The sequence below is a fragment of the Pezoporus wallicus genome, unplaced genomic scaffold (genome assembly GCF_028554395.1).
Source record: "Pezoporus wallicus isolate ANWC-B61680 ecotype Strahan unplaced genomic scaffold, APGP_CSIRO_Pwel_v1 contig_8542, whole genome shotgun sequence".
NCBI classification, from domain to species: domain Eukaryota; kingdom Metazoa; phylum Chordata; class Aves; order Psittaciformes; family Psittacidae; genus Pezoporus; species Pezoporus wallicus.
In genome coordinates, this window is record NW_026640148.1 from 256,892 (window position 1) to 272,542 (window position 15,651).

Genomic DNA, 15,651 nt, shown 5'->3' on the forward strand with positions numbered 1-15,651 from the left:
TGTTGGTGTTGCTGTTGAAACAGGTGTTGGAAGTGCCATTCGGTTTAGATGCGTATTAATGCTTTATATAGTTTATCAAATTACCTTTATATATCTTTACAAATCAATTCCTGTGCCCTTGGCATGAAGTACTGCAGATAAGGAGTAAGCAGTATATCTGCTTGCAGGCGATAAAACCGGATTTTAGGTAGATAGATGACTTTGATTAAGTCACTTAAGCAGCGTAATCACTGTCCTAGTGAGGAGATGGATCTGTTGAGCTGAGGAAATCTAGCTTTGCTGGTGCTGGATTAGCCTGGGACCTGCCACCAGCCCAGCAATGTGCCCAGCAGCCTCCTGTCCGACCCCCTCACTATCACTGCAGCTTCAACTGAGATGTGCGGCTGATTCACTCTGGTGCTTTTACCAGAGTGGGATGTTCTGTCCTGGTTTTGCTACCTGGAGATTTTGAGAGGAAATAGATCTGCAGAGGGGTAAATATCCTGCTGGTAGCACTGGTGATTTATGCTGCTGCTGCTAAAACTAATGAATGATAGTGGGAAAAGCTGGGCACTGGGATTTGATTTTCACTTTTGGTAATCAAGTCTGATTTGCTTTAATTCCTATTCCTTAGCTATCCTGAGTTTATTTGCTTTCTAATTTTGTTTGGTTTTCCCTATGTATAAATGCTTCCTTTCTTAAATGTATTCTTATGGCATTATTATGGAATCATAGAATAGTTAGGGTTGGAAAGGACCTTAAGACTATCTAGTTCCAACCCCCCCACCATGGGCAGGGACACCCCCCACTAAACCATGCCACCCAAGGTTATAGTTTCTTTAATTACACCTTGGCAGGGAGCTGCTTTGGCTTGGTCAATAACGAAGGGCATTTGTAACAGGCTGATGCGTGTGAGATGTGCTCGTGCTCCTTGGAGGGGAATAATTTACCAATCGGAGTCATTATGCATTCTATTAAAACCACAAACTGGACATGTGTTTCTGGCCCTGTCATCCATCACAGAGTAAATGCCAAGTGAGCCAGAATCCCAGCAGAGGTGGCGAGAGACTGAAAGCAATTTATAAAAAGTAAATAACAGTATTGATCAATTCACCTTTTTATCACTGCTCTGTCACCACTGCCAAGCAGTGGTTTCAGTCTGAGTTTCTTCCCCACTCCATGCTTCTGCCTTCACCAGCTGTTGATTTATAGAGCTTTCTCTGAGCCACTGGAGCAGATTTGAGCTATGTTTTGTACTGATAACCCCCCAAAAAATACAGATGGATCTGAAAAAGAGCTGCTTCTTCCAACTGAAGTGGTTTGCCCTGGCACATGGAGGCCATGACCAGAACCGCTGCTGAGAAGAGAGCATGGTCATGGGTTTCTGCTCACCAGCTTCTGTCTCTGTGCCTCGATCCATCTCTCCCCCTGACTCCTTTTGCTTCCGTCTCCATCGTACAGACAGGAAATCAAGACCCCAAAGGCAAGTCTTGGTACCCAAACCATGTCTTCCTGCAGCAGAGGTACCAAGGCAATGTCCTTTGAAGAGAAATAACCACACTGACAGCAGAAATAAATGGATAAAAAGACTTTATTCATCAGTGCAAGTATCTTAATTCCAAAGGCCACAGCTCTAATAAAATGATAATGTCATTTAATTTATTTTTTAATTGTAGGCAAATCGGTTTATCTAAAATCTCACCAGAGATCTGCATATCTAATGCAGGTCTAATGCAGATCTAACGCAGCCCCAGACTGAGCCACCACTTCAGTGAATCATAAGATCATAGAATCCCAGAATGGTTTGGGTTGGAAGGGACCTTTAAAGCTCACCCATTTCCAACCCCCTGCCATGGACAGGGACACCTTCTACTAGACCCGGTTGCTCGAAGCCCCATCCAGCCTGGCAGAGGGCTGCTGTTTATTTCCATATGGGTACTCGGATGGCAGGAACAGTCGTATGCAACTATACATGGCTCTTCCATTTAACTGAAGCCTTAAGAAAAGCCATTTGGAAAGCACAACTTCCAGGAAAACCTGCAAACAAAACCCAGACTCATTTTTCCTGAAACTTACTTAGTTTCCTCCTGGCTCTTGGTTTGTCACTTTTGCTTCTGATACAGAAGCTTGTGCTGTGTTCAGTGCTGACACCGATTGCAAAGCTGCAGAAGGATGAGGTCTCACTGTGCTCAGAGACTGCCTGCGGGCAGGATCCCACCACGTGTAAGGCAGACACTGGGATAAACACCATTTCTGCAGGGCTGGGGGAATATCATTGTCTATACTTGCCTTTTGTTTTTGCTTTCCCCGCTCTTTGCTCTTTTGAGTGTCTACAGTCTTTGGACATACTGTTGTGGCTGTGGCTGGGTCAGGTTTAGAGATGGTCATCCCCATCCCAGCACCAGGACTGTGGAGATCCTCCCTAACCTCTTTCTGTCACACTGCTTCTGCTTTGAAACCAGTAAACAACCCTTGCAGTGAAAAGTCTTTTTGCTAACCTGGCTCGTTTTGACAGAACCAGGCTAGGGAGCTATTACACATGCAGCGATGCCAGCCCGACCCAGGGCTCAGGGTGTGCTAACAGGGCCACCCATCACTGCTGCTTAGACCATAGCATTCTACACCTCACTCAGCAGCAAATACATCTCCTATATTGAGCAAGAGAACAGCAATAGTAGTCACAGGGTGATACATCTCTGTCCCCTGTGCTGTTAGTCAATGGTGTGTGGCCTTCTCAATCAGAGGGGGGATTTCTGCGTTGATTTTAGCTGCTGTATCCCATCCTTCCATCCCACTGCTCAGTTCTGCCCAGGGTGTGTCTGTCTATCTGCTGGCTGGTTCATGCTGTGGACAGGTTGAATATGAGCCCTCAGTGAATCTCCATAACTCATCCACTTCTCTTTGACATGCAGACACAATCTGAACATGAATGTCCAGACCAAAACTGCCTGGCACTACACTCCAGTAAAGCACTGGGGAAGATGGTTCTTCCAGGCTGTGTGTCATTCAGCAATCACATTGTTGTGTCCATTACAAAATCAGTTACACTCTGCTCTTCACTGCCTGACCTAACTTTTATACTCAGCCCTGCCACAGCTGAGATTGGCTGTCTTTTTGCTCCGCAGTACAGAAGGTTTACTTCTGTAAACCTGGCAGAGGATATCCTTACAGGTGACAGGCTAGCACATATGTTTTTAAACCTCATAAATGAATGCAAACAACAGAAAAAATCTAGGGCAAGGAGGTTGATAAGAGGAAGAGCTTATTCCTTTATGTGTGACACTGTGGAGTGCCCTCTAACTGCTGTTCAGGCAGCTGGATCTGTGTGTAGTCAATGATGATGTGCTTCACAGATGTTTTAATCTCTGACCTGCGCCTGATCTGTTCAGATGCAGCAAGTTTCTTCCTTCCTACGCAGGGAGAGAAGATCTGTCAGCTTTAAATGGGGTGATGCAATTCCCGTGGCAAGGTGAGAGGGAATGATGTGGCGTGAGAAGGATGCTCTTGGCATATGGTTGGTGTGCGGATGGCAGAGAGGTCAAGGGGGTTTGAATCATAAATCTCTTGGATTTCTCAAGACAGCAGCAGGTCTTGCAGGCAAACCTGAAAAAGTGAATGCTCTCAGAGATGTGAACTCACATCTCTTGTGGGCTGAAAAAGCTATCAGGGTCAGGAGAGAAGAGCTGGAAACTACCCCTTTCCAGCTGCAGCACTGAGACCAGCCCTGCTTTACCTGCTTGTATGCTGAAGTGATCTGAGGAGCTGATCCAGCTGGAGAACAGTGGTTTATCTTGTTTTTCCTGGGTTATTTTCCACTTGGAAGATTACCCAGCCCACTTTCCTTTAAGAGCACAGAAATGCTCATATTAATCACAGCACTGAGTGAGGTACTCCCTAGGCACCCGTGCTAATGTCCGATACTGCCACAGCCATTGATTCACTTGCTGGGAGGGTCAGAAATGTGGGTGAGCTGGTTTTTAACAGTGCTGGGATGAGGCAATCCCACCTCTTGCTGCTGGATACCACATGTTCTCCCCCTCAGGAGGAGTCTGAAGGGAGCAGCTAGTTAATGTGGGCAAAGGGCAACCAACAAACTTTTACAGGGATTTACTGCTTTTTATTCCTGGTATGGCTTCACAGCATTGTTTTGTCAAAGGAATATAAATTCCCTTTCCTTATGACTCCTTCTCCCCATGAACCACCCCCATCCTAGATAACAGACCCAATGCCAAGCTTTGTACCATGTGTCTCTCTTGCAGCTGCAAGCAGAAAGCCTGGGGAACCTTTGATCATCTCTGACATCAAGAAGGGGAGCGTAGCACACAGGTGAGTGCAGAATCCCCCCTCAGCCAGACCCACTGCAAAACATTCAGCCCAGTAATAAGAGGTAGAATGAAGCCCAGGCACTAGCACATGGGTCTGATTTTTGCCAGCATCAAGGACATATCAACCATAGAGGTTTTTCTTAGACCAGAGTAGGGTTTGCAAAGAAAACTGTATTGAAGAGAGTTGAGCCACTGGTTCAGATGTCTGCTGACCCTGTAAGAGGTGGATGTTTAGCATTTAAGAGCATGTAGTAAATGGCTTCATATAACCCATAAGGTGCTGTGGCTCATCAGGTAGTTTGCCATGTCTCAGTTCCTGCTCAGGTGAACGGAGTGAGTGAATTATGAGCACTGATGAACTGTGCAAATAACTCAGGGTTTATTGACTTCACCTCTGATCCCAGCACTTCATAGCAAGGCTTTCAAAGGAATTCAGTGCTGCTGCACGGTTCTTTTTTTGAGTGCTCATACAGGAGTTTCCATAAGAGGTAGCATATCTCCCAGTTAAACATCAGGCATTTTTTAGTGCTGTAGGTTACCCAGGCTGTATATCTGATCTTCCTGCCTTGTTCTGTGTTGAAGCATGCTCTGCACAAGCTTCCTTTCTTTAAATTACAGTTATCCCAGACCCTGTTCATGGTTGTTTCTCAGATCAAGGCCAGCAAGAAGTTAATATTGTCATTGCCACCGCAGGACTGAATATGTCACGGGACCTGAAAGGCAAATACAAATGTATTTCTAGTTTTCTTTTCCTTTCCACGTAGAACTGGCACCTTGGAGCCCGGAGACAAGCTGTTAGCCATTGATAACATCCGACTCGACAATTGCTCAATGGAGGATGCTGTGCAGATTTTAAGGCAATGTGAAGACCTGGTCAAATTGAAGATTCGGAAGGATGAAGATAACTCTGGTACAGAAATCCTGATGCAAACTGGTGCCTGTCCACTGTAATGACATTTCCCAATAGGTAGTGCAAACTAACAAAGATAAGGGCTCTGCTTGTCCGGTCACCACTTTCCAATTGATTATAGTCTATTTTTATTATTCTGCCCTTAAATGGAGTCTGGAAGGTTAAAATCCAGGTTGGTCTGAGCATGGCTGACAACCTCAGGCTTTCACTTCTAAATGCTGACAGTCTTCCCTGTGACCTATTTCAGTGCAAAATTCACCATCCCTGTTTTCTCTTTCAGACGAGCAGGAGACAACTGGTGCTATTATCTACACAGTGGAACTGAAGCGCTACGGTGGCCCCTTGGGAATAACCATCTCTGGGACAGAGGAACCTTTCGATCCTATTGTCATTTCGGGCTTGACCAAACGAGGGCTGGCAGAAAGGTGAGGTCTGGGGGCAGAAGGGTTGACTTGACATGGGATGGGATCTTGAACTTTGCCTAGTCTTCCCTCTTCTTAAGTGTTTTAGTCTGCTAAAAAGGAAAGGTGCTGTGATGGTACCAAGCACTGTGAAGCAGGGTGGTTGGGACAGTGCTGTCAGGGCAATGAGAGTGGCTTAAAGCAAGGCACTCTGGAAAAGTCAGATCCAGTGAGTCAGTTGAATGCAGCAGCCAGGAACTTATCTGCCCTTCTTCCATGGGGGTGCTTTCCTGGTCTGTGATTTCGCTTCCATATCTTGCATGGGGAGAGTGCCCATAAAACCACTTCTGTCTGGGACTTGCATTATTCCTAAACTACAGCTTATGGCCATGGCAGTGCTCTGTCCTGGTGAAGCCAGAGATCTCAGGGGTCTTCTGGCCCATTCTTGCTGATTGTTTAGCCTGTGCATGTGGAGATACCTCAGTGCAGGGCTGACGTGCCTCAAGCAGCAGACATTTATACTGCATGCATGTAGGTGCAGATTTACCTTCAGCAGTGAGGAATGTTGACTGTGTGCGTGCCTGTGTCTGAATCTGTGTGCCTCTGTGGGATTTAAAGGATCAGGACAATGCTGAGATATAAGGTGGAACTGCGTCATACACTGTATCATAATTAATCTGTCTATATGGTAGCTGTGATTTGTAAATAGATCATTTCAGCAGCCCAGAAATGGCAGAACAGCAGCAATTAGGTGCAAAGTGCTAGACCTTGGGCAGGTTTGACTGCAGACCTGGCCTTTTGGTTCTTTCTATTTCAAGGCCACACTCCCTCTTAGCTGGGCTGTAAAAAGCCCAGTGCCTCATTCTGCACTGGGTTCCTTGAGCTCTCTACATGCATGCTGCTGCACATTTCCATTGCTTCTCTTTGGTACAGAAAGCAGAACATTAGCATCTCCCGAGAAGTAAGAAAGAGGGATGGACTTTATTAGTGATTCTTCTCTTTGGGGATTTTATATCACTGCTTGCCGCTATAGGATTCAGGCTTTTCCCCTAGAAAATAATAGCCAGAGTATCTGAGGCTTTTCTGCATAGCAGTTCTGCACTGTAACTGCAGCCTGGCCTGAGAGAGGTTAAAGGCAGAAAGCCCAAACACTGTCAGGTGTCAGAAGACAGCTTTGTACCCTTGTTTCTCTCAATTCCCTTTGCAATGCTGTGGCTGTTCCTGCTTTGAACTCAGATACACATCAATGACTACTCCATGGAGAAACAGGTTAGTGCTGCAGTACCACTGGATTTTGAGGAAGAGCTGGCAGGCAGTAAGGGATGGAAAGCCTTTTGAGAAGAGCAGAGGAGCCACTCAGCGTGTTCACTGTTCCTAACTAACAAATAACAGTGCAGAGGAGTGGTGTGGGGATGGAGCAGTGCGGGGATTTCTCCGGATAACCTTGGCTCACTGTGGGGAGGGTGAGGAGCACTGGGATGAAGGCTGCCTGCAGGAAAGTAAGGGTTTTTGAAGGGCACTGATTTCAACCCAGATCTGTGACTGGCTGATCATGGATCCTGTGATGGAGCACAGGACATATTTCAGCAGCGCTAGCACAGGGTGGACCAGATCCGATTGTCTGATAAAGGGAATGTGCTGGCAGCTCATGTAAAGGCACTGGCCTGTGCTGCGGCTCAGGCTGCTCGCTTGGTGATGCGAAGGCAGGGTGTCCTCTATGATCTGTCACACGTTTGTCACAATGGGTGACATGCTGTCTAAGCTGAAAAGGCTCCAGATCTGGATGATTTTGGGTTTATCTTGTCCTTGGAACATTTTTCTCCTTGTACGTGTCTGGTCTTACAGAAACCTACAAGAGGCAGCTCAGGCTGTTGGTTGGTGTTGAGCAGTGGCTTTCTCCCATGCGTAGTCTCAGTTTCCCCTCCTTCAGTGCCTGCAGGTAGCTTTAGCTTAGGCCATGGAGCTTGTTTTCTCTCTTCTTGGGAAAGGGAGTATGTCTGAACAATGTTGTTCAATGCTGGTCACAGTGTAATGGTTCTCCAAAAGCAATCTGGGGCTATTGCCGGCATTTTAAAGTGCCTGCCCATCCTCTGGTGCTGCCTGGTCAAATACATGGAGTTGCTGCAGGGTTTTGTCCAGGAGTGCTCAGCACCAACCCACGTTGGCAGGGAGGGAAGGGTGGTGGCTCTGCCCATGTGCCATGTAAATCCCTACCATGTGCGTGCAGCCACCCCTTCTCCAGTGTGTGTCTGCAGCCCCTTTTACACCTTGCAACTCCTCTATTGCTGTTCTCTTGGGCTGGTTTGTGTTTGAGGTGAATTAAGGGCTGTTAGTGATAATGGAGAGGCACAAGGATCATTCGCTAGGAACAGCTTTCTCTGTCCCTCCTGCTCGGCACAAGGGTGCGGGGAGATGGGCAGATGAAAGGACTGGACCTTGATTTACTTCCCCCCCCCCTTGGAGAAAACCACCTTGCTGAACGTGACCTTTCTCTTTAATAGTTCCTCTATTTTCCCCTGCTGAGGGACTTTCACAGTTTCTGCAGAGCAGTCGTGTTGCTCAGACACGGGCTGTTGGGCTATTGCCTTGGGTACAGGATGTGTCCCATGCTGGGTTCAGGGCTATAGCAGGATGCCCTCAGATGCTGAGCCCCTGCCGTGAGCCAAGGATCACCACTAAACTGCCAGCAGTTAAGCTTGACTTTTTTATGACCATGTAGATGAAACTTTGAAGGCAAATGCTGCTGTTCCAGTTTGATCTGTGATTTATTTGAATGCACAAGTTTTCCCTGAAGGCTTTTCCAGGCTGATTTGGATGGGCCGAGACGGACATCTAGTGGCTGGTGGGACCGTTATGCGATGTCCAAGTATTGCAGCAGCAGCAGACCAAACAGCCCAGCCTGCTGTTTGCCTACGTTTCCCAATGTGATGTGTATGTAACAGGTGCTTCCAAACAAAGCAGTGTGTCTACCAAAGTTTCATCGTTTGGGGAAAGATGAGCAGCTGTTTTGCCTGTGACAGCACACTAAATCCCAGTTCTGCTGGAGAATTTGGAGATGTGCCTAAGAGCAGCACTTTGCCATAGAGAAAATGATGCTGCAGTTCAGATGTGCATCTCCTCCTGGCTCGATCACACAGCTTCCTGGTAGCTGAACCTTACAGCAGTGCTGGAGGAGGACAGGATTCCTGCTCTTGCTGGCGTTAGGGAGTGTGAGTGTCGTGAGCTCGGTCCAGCCAGCAGCAAGCATGAGCTCCTGCCTTGCAGCCAGCTCTGAGCACATCCTGCTCTGCCTGGAGCTGCAGCAAACAGACAGTGAACCCTGTCTGTGGGCAGACACAGAGGGGAAGGATGGAGGAGAAGGGGGAGAAGTTTGTTCCTGGCTGTTGCCTGAGGATGTATTTAGCTGAGAGCAGAAGCCAGTGCTGGAACGTAGCTGTGCAATACAACACAGTAACTGCTCCTTAGAGTGCTGGTCCTGATGGAGAAAGTCACAGAGGTGTAGCTGTGTAGGGGTGAGCTTTAAACACATCATGAACTGATCTGCAACCAGTTCAGCTGCTGCTTGCACACATGGTCTGTGTGTGTTGGGCCGTTTTGGTCTTGTTTTTCAGTGGGTTTCTATGTTTTTCTTATAGCTTATTTCCATCAGAGTGAAGCTGCCCTTCAGTCTGGTGGACGTCACACACTGGAAATGCTTGTGCTTTTAATGTGTAGACCCTTTGCCTTAAGAAGTTTTGATCGTAAGCTTCTCTGCAGTCCCAGGTCTCAAGGGGCCTGGGATCTGAGGAAAGAAGACTTTCCTGTGCATATTTGTATGTATATACACAAGTGGAAGATGGGGAGGGACCCAGATTCCTGCTAGTGGCAATGAAGAGGAAATCATGGGTATACCAAGGGAAAACCAAGGCATATTTGAAAGTGCAGAGACTTAACATGCTATTGCTCCACGTAACAACATAACAGCCTGTTTCACAGAGGCAGAACGCTTCTCTGAAGGTTCTAACAGTGCCTTTTCTCTCCAGAACCAGAGCCATCCACATCGGTGACCGGATATTAGCGATTAATAACGTGAGCCTCAAGGGCAAGCCATTGAGCGAGGCCATCCACCTGCTGCAGATGGCGGGAGAGACGGTCACGCTGAAGATCAAGAAGCAGATGGAGAGTGAGTTGGGACGGTTTGGGGTGGGAAAGTGAAGGGATCCCGTGCGATGGAGTGGGTAACGCTGTGGGTTTTCCTTTGTGTGCTCTGGGAGGTGAGATGAGGGCAGCGGTCAGGGGCATGGCTGGGCACAGAGGGGGAAGGTGTGTGTTTTCTGACTCTGATGTAAACCAAAGGCAACGCAGGGACTGTCTCTGGTACTGGGAAGAGAGTAGACAGCAGGATTAGTGCTGGTAATCATTTTCTGTCCAGATTGACCCCTTGTGCTGTCGCTGCTATTGCCTGTCCGTGAGCGTGTTTCATCCAGGAGTGAAGCAGAATTGCCTTTGCAAGTAGAAAAGTGCAGGGTTTTGTTGTTGTTTTGTTGGTTTTGTGGTGTCCCCCCCCAAAAAAAAGGAGCCAAGGGGACTCCGAGCTGGTAAAATCCACGGAAAAAACCCTCATCTTTAATCTGACTTTTTGAAACCAATTAGCAATAAATCTTTACCACCTTTTCTCCTGGCTTGGGGTCGTCAGAGCATCTTTCCAAGCATCTACCTTCACTCTAGAGATCCCCTTCTTATTTCCATTCCAAGCTCCCTGTGGCTTTGATGCTGTTCTTTGTGACAGGGTATCCAAGAACAGGAGCATACTTAATACAGGCAGGTCACTTTTGGGGGGGACAGAGGAGGGATTGGTGAAACCAGGGAACATGCAAACTTCAGAGCCAAACAGAGGCTGTTTCATGAAGTTCAGAAAGTAGCTCATCCATTCTGGCTGCATTTCTGTCTCTCCCCACATCCCATATTTTCCATCTCTTTTTGCACCATGCTTCTGCAGTCTCTAGATTTAGTTGGACCTACCTGGCCAATAGCCCATGGTGCCATGGGAATTGGAAGAAATACAGTGATCAAGCTCTTCCAAGCAAGCACGGCCCATGGGATGCCTGTCCTGCATCTGATGAAGTAGCATTGCTCCTAAACTTCTATAGACCTCAGAGCAGTTTGCAAACGTGTGGCAATGCACTTGCTTTACAAATCAGGTAATCGAGGCAGGGAATGGGGATTTAGGAAGCAGAGGTAGATGTGGGGAGCTCATTCCTTCCCAAGAAACCACACTCTCGTTCCCTGCAACCAAAGCACCTCAATCCTTGGTCTGAAATGCCCCTTATTCCCCCTGCTGACACTTAGCATTGTCACAGCCACTCGCTGGAGTAATTGACATGCAAGTGCCAGTTGCAGCCTCGTTAATCATTCTGAGAATGAAGCAGGTGTAATTGAAGTTTCAAGGTAATCTTGAGTTAATCATGGGGAGCAATCTTCTGAATGCTCGGAAAACAGGGACCTTCGGGGCTTTGTTTGGTAAAATAATCTGTCCTCATTGACAGACGAAGACTTTCAGAGGGCTTTTCATCCCGGTTTCTGTGAGTTGGAGATCAGGCTAACAGGACATCTAATCAGCAAGGACTCTAAACTATTCAGTACAAAGAAATGCTTGTGCTGAGAAACCATTCCATACATAGCTGGTACCTGAAATGGAATTTGATATAATGATAATAAGGGCCTATTAGTACTAAAATAATGAAAGGGAAGGTCTGAGCTTCATCACCTGTATTCAACTTTCCATTTTCCAATCACTAATCGGGGGAAATTCAGCCCCAAAATACCAGGCCCAGGAATTCCTCATTGTCATGAAACTCTCTCTGGAGAGGCGGTGGTTAGCCTTGAGCTGATGTGAGGTTGTACATTCTTGGAAGGGGGCTATAGTTTCAGCTGTGACAGTCTGGGACCAGGTTGCATTGTTGGAACCTCATTAAAACAGAAAGTTTGCAGCCAGCACCGTGACTACGTAGAGTGGCAGAACAAGGGGGAATGGCTTCAAGCTGAAAGAGGGGAGATTTAGGTTAGGTATTAGGAAAACATCTTCCCTGTGAGGGTGCTGAGGCGCTGGCACAGGGTGCCCAGAGAAGCTGTGGCTGCCCCATCCCTGGCAGTGTCCAAGGCCAGGTTGGACACAGGGGCTTGGAGCAAGCTGCTCTAGTGGAAGGGGTCCCTGCCCATGGCAAGTGGTTGGAACTGGATGTGCTTTAAGTTCTCTTCCAACACAAACCAGGCTGGGATTCTATGAAAGGCACAAGAAGGTGTGCTTGAGAACTGAGATTAGGTGCCAACTCTCTCAAATCCCCATGTATTCCATGTGCTAAAAACTCAGAAGGGTATTTCTTGATTCAGCTTGAGTTAAGAATGCAGCGTTAAATCCTTTCAACCACATTGCACATGCCTGTCTCAGCTACTTTGCAAGAGCGAAAGAGGTTCTTCAAAAGACTCACAGTACCTGGGCTTGGCCCTATGTCAGTGCAGGTCTTCCTGCCTGCTAAAGAAGTGTGTTCTGGTTTCAGAATCCTATCCCAAGAAGTCGGGGAGTATAAATGAAGTGAGTGACCCAGAAGATGACCTGACTGACTCCCAGAAAACTAGCAAGCTGTCTGAGATATACTCCAGCACAATTCCTAGCATGGACAATGTGATGGATTCCTGGGATGGTTCTGGCATTGATGCTGGGTATGGAAGCCAAGGTAAGCCAGGGTTGTCTTGTCTTAGGCACCTCAAGGTGAAGACAGACAGAGCCCCTGAATCTGCCTGGAGACTGAATATGAGCTGAAGCCTGTGGTCTGACCATATTTACATGACTTCTTGCTTCCAGCGAGGAACAAAATGGATTTTAAAGTGCACTCCTGTGGTGCTCTGAGCTGATGTATCTGCTTTAGGTTTTTATTGGCACATTTTTTCTGACTTATATGGCATCACACTGTTCACAGCGTTTTCATAACCATTACAGCACTTCATAATTCACATAATCAGAGGAAGTATTCACTGGCCGTATGTCTTATAGAGTATTTGGTCCATAGCTCACTTCTAATTCCCCAGAGAGGCTGCATAGGACATATTAATCCTCTTCAGGATGTTTTAAAGTCCACGGGAGTGTCTTGTGACTAGAAACACTCACTTAACAGAATAATTAAGGTAATACTACAAGAAAGTATTTCTAACTCTCTAGTGAGTGATCAGATGAACACACGTCTTTGAGGCCAGGTTTATTCAGCTGTGGCTTCTGGCAGACACATGGAATTGGGATGAAGGATACTCTAGTCATGGGAATAGGTTTTTTATTCAGAGAAAAACACTGGAAAATAGTGCTTCCAGTTCAGATTTAATGACATAAGCTTGTATTAGCCCATGTTGAAACGAAACCAAACCCTGAACCACCTCTGCAAAGGGAATTGGTGAAAAGACTGCTGTCCAGAGCAGAATATGAAAACAGGGAGGGATGCTGCAGGAGCAACGCACCTTCAGTGTGTGCTGAGTAAGGTGCGTGCCTGTGCTCACTGCACTCTGAGGTAGGGTGCAGTGCATGGGTGTCTTTTCCACCATGCCCGTGTCTTCCTTCAGCCTCCATTGGTCTGAGGTCTTAATTTGGGAAAGCATCTGGGACTGGAGGCTTCATTAAGGAGGATTCCCCTGGCCTTCACCATGCTGCAGTCCTTCTCCATCCATTAGGACGTTAACACAAGTTGGACACTGGGTTTAGACTGGTAAATTGAGAATGAGTAATTGAGCCCAGAGTCCCAGGGAGTGGGGCCGGTGCCAAGCTGCCCAGCATCCACAGGCTGCAACTCTGCTTCGGGAAGCTCTCTCCTCTTCCCTGGCAACTGCATTTGGCTACATGGTGGTGCTGGGAAGAGGGAAGGGAGAAGGACATGTGGGGTTGCCCATGGGATACGCAGGGAAGGCAGGATGCAGGGAGACCTGCCTGGAGATTGGGGTTTACATCCCAAATGGAGAACTATAGATTTGGCTCTACAGCCTTGTGGGTTTTAGGTTCATCCACAGCTTTAGGAAACTGCTCAAGGAAGGGTTTGGGCTGTGCTGGGCTTGGTGGGAACGTGCCACCAGGTGGCTCTGAATTCCAGGGATCCAGCCTATCCCTCTGGAAGGAGGAGGTGAAACAGAGGCAGCCAAGTGACAGCTCTGCGCACATAGCCCTGCACACGCTGCTGTCCACCTACTACAGGGACCCGCATCCAGGGACCTTGCTCTGCTCTGGCAGGCAGTGAGTGCTCCTGACTGCTGTGACCTGTTGCAGTCCAGAGCAGTCTAACCTTTAAAAACACACGGAGGAAACACTCAGCTAAGTGAAATAACAGATCCTGGCATTTTCAAAGGAAGTGCTGGCGTTGTCTTTGGGTATTTCCAGTGCTCTGAGCTGTTTGGGAGGTCAAGTCTCCCTTAATGATGTGTTTCTCCTGTTAGCTCGTCCTGTTCGTTTGGCACAGCGTGTGATGGAAGTGCACGATGCTTCTTGGAAAGGCTGTGGGGATTTCTCTGAAACACAGTGGGCAGGGGACTTGGGAGACTTATTTCCACTGCAGATGGCACCGATGCTGCTGAGGAATGCTCTGGTTTGGAAGGTTTCTCTCCAGGCAGCTACGTGGGGATCTTGTGACTTGGTAGTGGTGGATTCGCATCTCTGGAGTAAGACACTGCAGTACAGGAAAGCTCATGGGGACAGAAGTAATGAACTGTGTCTGATTTCATCCCAACAGCCCGTATTGATCTCTTATCAAACATGGTACAGAAGAGCCTCACCTTCTCTCAAGCCAGCAGAGTTTTAACTCCTGTTCCTTGCTTTTCACACACATCCCCAAAGCAGTTTTCCGCACCTGCACCAGCTGATCCCAAAGGCACGGGAGGGCTCTGCTGGCTGCAGGAATTCCCTGGCAGCTCTCAGGATCAGGGCTGGATCTTCCTCCTTTAGCACTGTGGAGCACAGTGAAGCTGGTGACCACCACCAGGTACCCTCAGTGCTATTACACTTGTTGAAGGGAAGCTGTTGCTTCTGGATGCTCTGGATGCAGTTTCTTCGCTGCTGTCCTTCTATATCCTATTACTTTTTTGTGATGTCCCTTAAGTCCCAAAGGCAGTTGAGAATCTAAACGAAGATATTTTTTTTTTCCCCCAATAGAAATTGAGCCTTCAAATCCTTCCAAAAAAATGGGGTTGGGAACACTGAAGAAAGCTTGGCAGCATCTTCTTTTACCCTTTGAAGGCCTCACTGTATTTAAAGGTGGCTGCATCAGCAGCACAATTTCTGTTGGGTTCAGTGTGGAAACGGCAGCTGTTAACCAAGGTTGGAGCTGGCTGGGGGTAGGATCTGCATCTGTGGGTATACGTAATCCCGTGTGTGTGGATCCCAGACCCACAAGTATTCAGAAGTGGGGGAGCAAAGGCGAAATGGAGCATCTTGTAACAACATCCTGAGAAGTTGCTTTGGTTAAAGCAAGAAGAGATGGGAAGAACAATCCCTTTTGGATGACTGAGATGGAAGCAGTATGCAATCTATACGGCCTCAGGTTTGAGACTTTAGGAAGGAGGCTCTCCTGGCTCAGCATGACTTATGCCAGTTGGGCTTTCTGAGCAGGTATTACCCTCCCTCTCTCCACCCCTTCTTGCCTTCCCTAGGTACGTACATACCTCAGGCTGCAGCAATAGCCCTCCATCCACATGAATGGAGACACAGCAGGCAAAAGAGCAGCACCCCTCCGGGGGACCCCAGGAAAAACTACCCCTACATGGATGGAAGCTTCAGTGAAGATGACTGGGACAAGCCCAGCAGGTACGGAGGGGTGGGAGGAGGCAGGGAGGAACGTCTGCAGATGTGGGAGTCACTATACTGGGACAATGGGGCATGGGAATGTGATGGATTGGCCAGCAATGTCCCCATCTTGGCATCAGGCAGCCATGGGGAGGGGTGCTGGGGTGGTGAACCCCCTCCACATTGCCAGGGTACCCTGGGTGTAGCTCTGTGGCACCTCTACCATGGCCAAGGGACATTTGTGTC

At 47.8% G+C, this 15,651-nt stretch overlaps 1 protein-coding gene across 7 annotated transcripts in view; it reads left to right on the forward strand.

The window, feature by feature from the left end:
* The window catches only part of GRIP2 (glutamate receptor interacting protein 2), a 239,420-nt gene that overhangs the window by 212,864 nt on the left and 10,905 nt on the right, over positions 1–15,651 (forward strand). For all 7 annotated transcript variants that reach the window (XM_057417663.1, XM_057417667.1, XM_057417669.1 and 4 more), the window contains exons 15-20: positions 4,239–4,305; positions 5,069–5,214; positions 5,495–5,639; positions 9,638–9,777; positions 12,152–12,328; positions 15,273–15,426. In XM_057417663.1, the coding sequence (XP_057273646.1) occupies positions 4,239–4,305; positions 5,069–5,214; positions 5,495–5,639; positions 9,638–9,777; positions 12,152–12,328; positions 15,273–15,426 (829 nt within the window). The remainder of the gene's footprint in view (positions 1–4,238; positions 4,306–5,068; positions 5,215–5,494; positions 5,640–9,637; positions 9,778–12,151; positions 12,329–15,272; positions 15,427–15,651) is intronic.